This window comes from Rosa chinensis, chromosome 1, assembly GCF_002994745.2.
Source record: "Rosa chinensis cultivar Old Blush chromosome 1, RchiOBHm-V2, whole genome shotgun sequence".
In the NCBI taxonomy this organism is placed as follows: Eukaryota; Viridiplantae; Streptophyta; class Magnoliopsida; order Rosales; family Rosaceae; genus Rosa; species Rosa chinensis.
Window position 1 is genome coordinate 50741328 of NC_037088.1, and position 10823 is coordinate 50752150.

The window sequence follows — 10823 nt, forward strand, 5'->3', positions numbered from 1 at the left end:
AGTTAATTGTTATTGTTGATCACAAAACCATCAAAATCGGCCTTGGCATAATGCTGTTTTTCCACTCGATAGAGCTTGAAATTGTTAACTGGCTGGTTTAAATAATATTTGTGACATCCTTGCTACTCTGGGGCTCGGCTATGGCTGAAATGAGGGAGGACAATGAATCCTTTAGTCTGATCCATGTCAAGGGAAAGCTTCTACACCCATTTATGATACATCGCCCTAAAGGGTCGAGGTGACCTGTTCGGCTGCACCAATAAAGTGCCTACGAGGTCAAGTGCCAGCACTGACACGAAGGGCCAGCAGACGAGAGAAATGGTTAGGTTTAGGTCTTTTACTCTCTCCAGATCTATGACTACTTTTGCGATTAGGTAATATTAACCATATCTGGTTAACCTCAACCTCAGGCCCTCAACTTATGTTAAAAGTTGGAAAATTGTCAGTTTAGTACCCTGAGGTTTGGGGGTAACATCATGTCAGTCTTTGCTGTTTCAATTTGATCAGTAACACCCCTGTGCTTTCAATTTCAATCATCCGTATCCAAATTTTACTGTTCCGTCCAATTTGAAAGTTAACTTTGACGAAGGGGCCCACTTAAAGGGCTAAATTTGTCATTTCACACAAATTTTCTTCTTTTCTCCTCCTCCTCTCTCATCTTCGATGGTTTTTCTTTCTTTCTCTTTTTCTCTCCTCCCTCTCTCTCTGGGCTACACGACCCTCTCTCTCTCTCTCTCACCCACGCACTGCCACTGTCGGAAATCATGGCGTCCAACCACTGATTCTTAACACTGCCACCACTACTCGAACCACAGCACAAATCCGACCCAAACCCAAAGAGAATCGATGATTGGCACTATCCCAGCCACCAGTCCTTGCCATCTTGCTTCCTCCAATTCCGGCAACTCCTCCATCTCCACCCACCTCCTCTCCAGTTACCCTCATATCAACCCAATACTCAATCCCAACCCATCTCCTATTCGGTCATCAAAAGAAACTCATCTCCGATTCCACTCTCTCCAACCTCCAAACCCTCTTCTTCTCCAAACTTAGCAAGCTCATCAAATCTGGCGAGTCCCGATGTCAAAACGAACCGAGGACCAAGCTAGGAGCCTCGACATCCCTCTCTCGATCCTCGACGACCACCCGAAAATCGATTTGGCCATCGACGATGCCGATGAGGTCAACCCCAATCTAGATTTGGTCAAGGGCCGAGGCGGCGGGTTGTTAAAGGAGAAGATGGTGGAGGCCGCGACGGAGAAGTTTGTGGTGGTCACCGACGAGACAAAACTGGTGACGGGGCAGGGAGGAAGCGGGCTGGCAATGGGTTGTTCTTGAATATGGCGACCACAGTGATCATTGCAGGGAAGGATGGAGTGAATGTGCAAACCAAGTGATTGGCTTTTTTTGGGATTTTGGTGGTGGTGGTGGTGTGGAGGTGAGCGCTGGAACCTCTAATTTGTACTTGTTATGTGTTGTGCAAAATGTTTATTGGTGTATTGTCAGAATGGTGAAATTGATAATTGATAGAGGTTTGGAGGTCGAAGAGAGTGGAATCGGAGATGGGAGGTGGGTGGAGATGGAGGAATAAGGTCCTCCGATTAGAATTTTTTTTTTTTTAAGGAAAATTGTGTGAAATGACAAATTTAGCCCTTTAAGTGAGCCCCTTCGTCAAAGTTAATGTTCAAATTGGACGGAACAGTAAAATTTGGACACGGCTGATTGAAATTGAAAGCACAGGGGTGTTGCTGATCAAATTGAAACAGCAGGGTGACATGATGTTACCCCCAAACCTCAGGGTACTAAACTGAAATTTTTCCTTAAAAGTTAGAAGATGCATTTAAAGGACCGTAATCGTGACTAGGTTAATATTCAAATTTTAGTGGACATATGCAACTACTAACATTAAGTGTAATATATATATATATATATATATATATATATATATATATATTATTAATACTTGGAGCCATAAACCCTATATCCCAATTATTTCCTAGTTATGACCAATTTTGTTTTTTTTTTTTTTGAATCAAACCTAAATCAGGTGTCAATTGTATTCATCACATGCCAGAATGACCAGTACATACCCTTATGTTGCCTTCAACTAGACAGATCAAGAAGGTGTGGTAGTATCCACAGTGGTACATACTACATAGAAATATGACCACTCATTTTACATCAAATCCATAGAGACTAGCGTAAATCCTCCTTCAGTACTTCTCCAGAGGTACTAGAGACATAAAAAGTGCATAGATCCCTAAAAACTTAGGGAATTATTGAAAGTAAAAAATTACTAACATAGAATCCCTAAAACAAAGAGAAATTATATGAGCCCAGGGCAAAACCCTACCAACCCAAAATGTCAAGTCCAAGGCAGCACAAGGGAGAGGTCCACACAAGGTTCAGCAAGCCCAGAATGGCTTGGGCCCAGTTTCCATTTGCCTCCCACCGCTGCACAATAGCTTTGGGCTAGCGCGGCCTCAACCTGCGCCGCCACGCACCGCTCCGAACTACCACCACGAAACCTGCACAGCATCGACCCGCATCCGTACTACCCGTGCCGCTGTTGCAACAGAATCAAGAAACCCACGATGCCATGCCACCGGTCCGGGACGCCATCGACTAAGCACAGCTCAACGACCGCGTTTAGAGACTTCCACGGGACTAGACGCCGAAACCAAACCTGCAAAAGCCTTAATTTGAACATCCAAAGAGCTTCCTTGAGCAATAGCATCAATACTCGTCCGGTAGAAAACCATAACGTCGGTGAGGCCGTAGGCCAACCCAGTAGCCAAGCCGCCACCAAACGAGAGAGATCTCTTAGTTAGAAGGCCCGCCACTACTGGCTTTAGGGTTTCTCTCCAAACCCAAAGAGAGAAAAATCGTTTTAATGTCTCTTATCATAGATTGATATTGTGAGACCGCTTAGTCACTTTAATAACTACTCATGTAGAGACTATGAGTTCAAGCTTCTCCATATATAGTGAAGAAAGAAGTTTAGTGTTTTTTTTTTTTTTATCTTTTCCGTTTTCATGAAAGAAGAATAACAAATCCAGGTCACTCTCCTAATTTGATTTTCATTTTAATTTTTTTCACAATGCAACGTTTAGATGTCAACAACAATGCACGGTTTTATTGTGCGAGTAACTGAAGCTTTGATTGATGATATCTTTGGAATTTCAAAGCAGCGTAGAGTAGTTACTAGCCTCTCTTGCTAGTTTTCTTATAGTTTTCTGTTGGGCTTTTGCCTCCATTGTACTAAAAAATACAACAACAATGCACCGTTTAGATGAGATGAATAGTGTGTCTTGTCGTGATTTCGGTTTCAATATTAACTAATTAAAAACAACTAAAGAAATGATGGGGTTCTAATGCGGACTATTATAATGAGAATTTTCTAATTAACGATTGTCAGACTCATTTTTCTATCACATTTCGACAAATAATCAATCGTTAATTGTTTAGATATTCATAAGTAGATCATTTCAACAAAATTGAAAATGGTTAAGTAATTCATAACCGTGATATATCATTTATGAATATGAAATATTGAAGTTTGTTAGATTTGGTTTGTCAATTGATTTGGTGTAGTTTGGTACCTTAACAATTTTCAGTTTGGTCGAAAATTTATAGAATTAAATTACTCATGATTGAATATCTAAACATCTAACGATTGATTCACCAAAATGTAATGAAAAATTGAGTCTCACAATTTTTAATTATAAAGTCTTTTAATAAGTCTCTCCCACCAAGAAAATTCACAATAGTATCTTTATGCCTAGGCTTTTGATGTATTCTTTATGCCTAACACTATATAATTTCATTTTGCTCAAGGATTAAAATTCTTGAACCTCTTCAACCAAACTCCTAATGAGAATTGTTAGAGAAGTTTGCCAAAACGACGCGCGTGAATCTCGCGCTTAAATTGCTGCTACCCATGGCCCCAAGCCAAAGCCAAAGCCAAAACCAGCTTACTGTTTACCCCTAACCTCTCTCTCATTATAATCTCTTTCATAAATAGAACCACCTTCTCCTCCCTGATCCGATTTCCAATTTTCCGTTCCTTTCTTCTCCAATCCCATTCCTTTCCCACAGTAATCTGTTTCCTTTCAAACCCTGAATCCACATTTTCTTTTCCCTTTCCTCTCCTATCAGATTTCATCTCAAACATTCAATATCGTTCTGCCCAAATGTGCTAGCACTATTGTTTATATCCCCCGAATCAATCCATATTGTATCCAAAATGGTCGAAACACGAGCCATCATTCCACCAGATTGGTGATCAATTGGCCTAATTCTGTCTCTGTTTTGTGCAAACCTAGACAAGGAAGGTTCGGTCTGAGGGCCTAAATGGCCCAGCCACCACCAGTAAAACCGGTGCTGCAGAAGCCGCCGGGGTACAGAGACCCGAACCAACCTCCTAGACCGGTTCCAGGGCAGGTTCCCAGACAACCTGTCCCTCTCCCTCCCTCATTTCATCCACAGCCGAAGTCCAGGCGCAGCAGCTGCTGCCGTGTCTTTTGCTGGGTGTGTTGCATTTTGATCCTTGTGATTATTGTCGTCGTCGCGCTGGCAGCCGGAATATTCTTCCTCTTATACGATCCGAGGCTCCCGTTGGTTTACTTGCGGTCGTTTCAGATACCGCTCTTCAACACCACGGTGAAACCCGGCGGGACTTACCTCGACGCATGGACAGTTCCGGGGATGGAGGTGAAAAACCCCAACGGTAAGTTGGACATATTCTACTCAGGGGTGCAGGCCTACGTCAGCGTCGGGGACCCGAACGACGTAGGGTTGGTGTTGGGGATGAAAGACCTGACAGGGTTTACGCAGAAGTCGAGTAACACGACGAGTGTTAAGTTCGATTATGTGGTGAAGAACCGGCAGCTGAACGACGAGGTGGCGAAGAAGCTGAAGAGTCAGTATGCGAGCAAAGTGATGAGGGTTGGGGTGGAGGTGGAGGCCAAGTTGGGTTATGTTGTGAAGGGGTGGAGGCTAGGGACGATGAATATTGATGTGTTGTGTGGGGGTGTCACGATGAAGGAGATTCATGCTGGTAATACCATGCCCAAGTGTACAATCTCTGCCTACAAATGGTAAGTGTTCTATTTGCATCTACAGTTAAGTTGTTGCTTCTTCTTGATCAAGAATCAAGATACTACTAGCTAGAGCATAAGAATCAAATTTATTCACCAAACGATATTATTTAATTCAATAATTTAATTAAGGTTAACCTCATTAAATTAGTAAACTAGGATCGGAAATACTTAACAAATTTAGCAACTCTAGTATTGTTTTTACTTTCATTGCTAGTAGTTCTTGTGTTCATTAGTTTTTGCATAGACGCGTGAACTTTTAATCAGTGAATGGTCTTTGGTTTGTAACGAGCGAGGGAGAAACTATATATAGTAAATGTAGATATTCATTCGAGGTATGTTTAACGTTATTTTAAAATTTATTTGCACCTTGCAATTTGTATTTTTTTGAAAGGCCTTGCAATTTGTATTAGCGGTGTGAGAAGTTCTATTACTTCTATATATGAGAATGCGGACAGCATACATTGAATAACTGAGGTTGATAGGTAACAGGTTCAAGTTTTTACTTTTTGCAAGTAATACCACTTTGATTGGAGAAGAGAAGCAACAGAAAGGCACAAAGTTAAATTCATTACATTATGGATGGAGTTTATTTTTTTTTATAGATGGAGTTGTTATTTGTTACTTGTTAGATTGAATCACCAAATGAGAGATATGTCCATTATTCATTCTGAGAAAACAACTATGTGCCCTTTTCTATTCTTATCTTGAGATTTTTATGCGTCAAATTGAGTATTGAATATCAATGAGCTTAATTTCTGAGCTTATTTATGTTATTGCAGGATCCAAATCCACTGATATGGTCACTCAAATGTGAATGACCAGAGAGTATGGTCAGTTGGATGCTGCCATTCTGAAGCAGACATTTGTACCCAAAAGAGTAAAAACTGGATTTCCTGCTAATCTATACTCAAAGTATTTATAATGAACCTTTACAGTATACATATATTTTCTGCTTACAGAAAAGAATTGAAAGGGAGTTATGACATGTCTCTAAGCATTGGATGCTCCTGATGCATCATGGGACTATCAGTTTTAAATGGGGGTTGAAGGTTTGCTTTTTATTTATTTATGGTGATCGATTGGACTTGGATAAATTACTTTTCATTTTCATTTCTTCTTTCATAATAAATCAATATTGTTTAATGGTTAATGATGATGATGATGATGATGATGATGGACGATGATGGGTTGGGGTTACGTGGTGTCTTTGTATTCCTGGAAACTTGCTGTTCGTACATGTTGTAAAGAAGTCAACTATATAGGTGACTTATAAGGTGTAGCATTATTTTTCTTTATGCCTTTTGTAAAAATAAGGTGGGCGTGCTATCTTCTTAATCATCTTGTAAAAGTGGAGACAACTGATAGGTGATTACAAAAGGCGGGCTGCCTGGTAAAGGAAAACAAGCAAAGTAGACAGTGATATCATAGCTGCATCGTGTATCAGTGATGCTTTGCGGTGTAAATATCTCCTTGTACTAGCTAGCTGCTGTTCTCTCTGAAGTTCTAAAGTGTCGGCCGAGCATAGTTAAATTCATTTTATCTTTTTAAAATCATCTGTGTCCTCAATTTTGTAATCTAATCACATATACCCTTATACGATTCAATATGATCAATCATAACCATTAGTAAACTAATTCATTAATTTTTTGATAAATTGGTGATGATGCGAGTTCACTCGAGGTCAATTTTTAGTCTTGGCAATGTAAATGGTGTATTTCTTACATAATTGAAGGCCAAAAAAGAGTTTGAGTGGGCAACATTAAATGAAGAAATTAATGAATTAGTTAAGGATTGACTATAATCGATCAAATTGGAGAATACAAGGGCATATGTGATTAAATTAGAAGCGGACCTAGTTCGAAGAACTTAGAGGCCTAGTGCGAAACATGTTCATTGCATAATGACTTAAAAAAAACACGAATTGATAGAATAAAACAAATTTTACGACAAAATCATTCAACAATCTAAAAGTTATATTTGAATAACTTACCAAGATAACTAAAAAGTTTCAAATAATGTTGAACACAAGACTATAACTCCTAATACATTCATAACGATAAGTCAATAATGAACTCCACAGTCTTTATTCAATAGAGAAATTAATTTCAAGAATCACGTGCCCATAAATAAAAAAATCATAAGTTTATTCGAATGAGGGACAAGGAAGAAAAGGCCTGAAAGCCTTTACCAAGCAAACTACATAAACACCTTTGCTTATGTGCTTGTGCAAAAAACATATATTAACTACGTGTGTCTATATATATATAAAAGATGATGATTATGGCATATGAGAGCTTCTATAAAAAATGGTGTTGTATGAATTTAACGTGCAATGTCGACATGGCACGAGTGTTCTCATGGCACCTCCACCGTGCCAAATCATGTCAATATATGCCTTTATTTCTTGAAAATTTCTCTTGGCATAATCTCATTATTAATAAAACACGACTTTAGGAGAGGTTCCAAGTAAATAATTAAATTAAAAAATACTAAATGTTATTTTTTTTGTTCCGAGACTTGAAATAGCTCATAAAAATCATGTTTTACTAATGATGAAATTATGGAATGAGATAATTTCAACAAAAAATAGAGTGAACAAGGTTTACACCTTTGCTGACAAAAGATTTGGCCATAAACAGTCTTCTATAAGAACATAAAATAAAATATAACGCATCTTTGTCGACGAATTAACCATTGACAAAAGCATCCCATAAAGGGACGCCCATTTGCTCCTCCCATAAGAGCATTTCCACCGGTCTTGTTTTGACCGGCCTCTAGCAGGGATAAATGATGTGGTGACTGGCCACAAGGAAAAATATCCCTCCACCGGCCTAATCTTGCCCAGCCAACTTTGGCTTTTCATGACCGAGTCCAAAAAAAAAGCCAAGGCCATGACTAAAATCTTGACCCAAACTAACCAGCTGCCAGTTTGCCCCAGTCCTCGAGAGGATGCCGTAAAACTTGAATTTCGGTCGAGTCATGTCGCACGGCTGTGGGAAGCCTTCGATCTCCTTCTGGGTTGCGTGGTGAGGTGAGGCACCACCGTGGGGAGGATGAGCGAGCCGAGGCAAGCCCGTATAGCCCGGGTCTGCAGCCGGAGGACGCACGATGGAGTAGGAAAACTCTGGTCGGGTCGGTCGGGACCCGGCGGGTCTGAGGAGACGCAGAGGAGAGAGAAGAGAGAAGAGAGAGTTTCAGGGGTGAAAGTGAAGAAAAGAGGAAAAAGTATGTCCTTATGAAAAAAGACCAAAAATTTGTGCAATTTATAGAAAATTTTCAAATTTTCAAAAATTCATAACTAATTCATATGAACTCCGATTTTTGCGTTCCATACATGTACGAACTCGTATCGACGATCTCTACAACTTTCATTAAGGAAGTTTTCCCAAATTATGTATGTATAAAAAGTCAATTTTCGAAAAAAAAGGTCAATTTTCGTGACCCCCCTAAATAATGTTCGTTTCGAAAATAAAATCGATTCGAAACCAGATTTCTCTTAAAACGACTTACGAAACAGTCTCAATATTCATAATTCAAATATCCGAATAATTATTGAATTACAAAATCGAATAAATGAAAATTCGGGTCTTCACATTATCCATAAATCTCCATTATTACCATTGACAGGACCCGCCCCGGATTTCACCCTGAAATCCGAAGTGGCCCTGCGGGGCCCACCTTAGAAGAAATTCTACCAAAAATTTGGCGGAACTTCCCCTAAAATGGGCTACCCAAAACCTATAGAAAGTATGTACACTTCTAAATCAAATCATCCTTATACTTATGGAGCCACACTGCTCCCCAACTCAACATCAATCTCCAATTCACAAAACACAAACCTCAACTTGAAAAACATAAATCCCATAGGTAATCAGAGCAATTCTAATAGAAAGGTAAATAAGGACAACCTAACTCAAAGGCAAACGCGGAAGCCATGCTGTTGACTATGCCTCAACTCCGTGTACGCCCGACCTCACTAATTCGCCTGCAAACTGGGCATTTGAAACCGAAGGGCCCAGGGGAAAATATTGAAAACACGTTAGTGTGAGTGGACAAAAATAAACAATTTTAAACAAAAGAGATTTTATACTTTCCCACATTTAATTTATTAAAAAATCTCCCGATGCATGCACTGATTTAGGAAAACGAAACAAAAGGAGTTCCGCTCAAGAAAACCGACTAGCCCCGCTAGTCCCAAACAATTGAAAGGAAGGATGGAAACTCCGATACTCAACAGAATAAGACCAGCCCCGCTGGTTAAACGGAAATCAGACTAGGCCCCGCTAGTCAAGTAATGATAGGATATGGGGAAGAAATATCACCATACGGGTAATGGAGCCTCCCAGGCTCTACCTACCCTCGACTGCCACTCACACATAGATTGTGTGAGGAGGAGAATATGACCTCGACTGCCACCCACGTGAGGAGGAGAATAAATCACCTCGACTGCCACTCACATACACAAAGTAAGTGAGGAGGAGAATAAGCTACCTCAACTGCCACTCACAAACACAAAGTCTGTGAGGAGGAGACCAAATCACATGACCCGCTTATGGTGAGGAAAAATCATCGAAAACCAGTAAATCCATGTAGCCTCCCCACATTTCTCACGAGATAGAAACCATGTATTCAACGACGTGACCCCGCACGCCAAGATTACTCTCAATCTCAAAATAAATAAGTGAGAAATAGAAATAAATCGACGGCGTGTCCCACACGCCCAAAATATTCTCAAATCCTTAAAGGAAACCGGAAATTAGTATAAGCAAATCCCATTTCCAAAAATCTCTCAAAATCTCCAAGAAACCAACCAAATCCAAAATCCTTAATTAAGCATTCCCGATGCCAAAACCGAAAGTCAATAAATAAATGAGAAAATCCAACTCCATCGAAACTCATCTCGAGAATCTTCCAGGAACTTAAATCGGCAATTAGAAATATACTTAATTCCGGAAAATTACCTCGGAAATAAGCAATTTATCAAATAATATTATAAATCATAATCAACCTTTGAAACTCATTATCGAGAGCCAATCCACGAGATAAACCGAGATCGAATTTCCGAAAATCAAATCATTTGCTCAATAAGTAATATGATTAAAACTAGAGCATTATTTAAGAAAATAAATGCATGCATCAATATTTAAAAATAAAAGTCCACTCACAGTACTATTCCGACGATCACGCATTCGTGTTCCGTCATCAAGCAATAGCTCGGTACGTCGTCCTGTACACAATTATATTCTGTGAATAATTCTTCAATAATTTAATACGATTCCTAAAATCAATTCCTCATAATTACATCTCCCATTCTCCTCGGATTTAGCCCAAATTATACCACTAATACCAATTCGTTAATTTAAAGGTTTCAAGGCAGAACCGAGAGATATCCGACGGTCGGATTCTCGTAATTCGATAATCGAAACCCTAAACTTCAAAATTCATACTTAATTCCAAGTTTCTCCAAAAATTACCAAACTTCACAAACACAGAATCATCTCAACATTCTAAGCATTTTTCATAACTGTGACCAGGTGAGAAAATACCTTGAAGTGCTCCAATTTTGCAGATGAACACAAACCCGGAAATCTCCAAACCCACCAATTTGGAAATCCTTCAAATTCACCTTCCAAACGTGGAAATTTCAGCTAGAAGTCTTGAGGGGAGATGATCAGTGACTCAAGGCGCTCATAATAGAGCCAATTTCACCGCCGAAGATAG

At 39.7% G+C, this 10823-nt stretch overlaps 1 protein-coding gene across 1 annotated transcript; it reads left to right on the forward strand.

Annotated features, from left to right (window-relative positions):
• Positions 1–3983: 3983 nt before the first annotated feature.
• LOC112181887 (NDR1/HIN1-like protein 2) lies at positions 3984–6713 on the forward strand. Its single transcript, XM_024320289.2, has 2 exons — positions 3984–5099; positions 5882–6713. Exons 1-2 carry the CDS (start codon positions 4354–4356, stop codon positions 5895–5897), a joined length of 762 nt encoding a protein of 253 aa, XP_024176057.1. The 5' UTR covers positions 3984–4353; the 3' UTR covers positions 5898–6713.
• The last annotated feature ends 4110 nt before the right edge of the window (positions 6714–10823 follow it).

What these genes read in the sequence shown, in the direction of transcription:
- LOC112181887 (XM_024320289.2), top strand. Translation starts at nt 4,354, where the DNA reads ATGGCCCAGCCACCACCAGTAAAACCGGTGCTGCAGAAGCCGCCGGGG.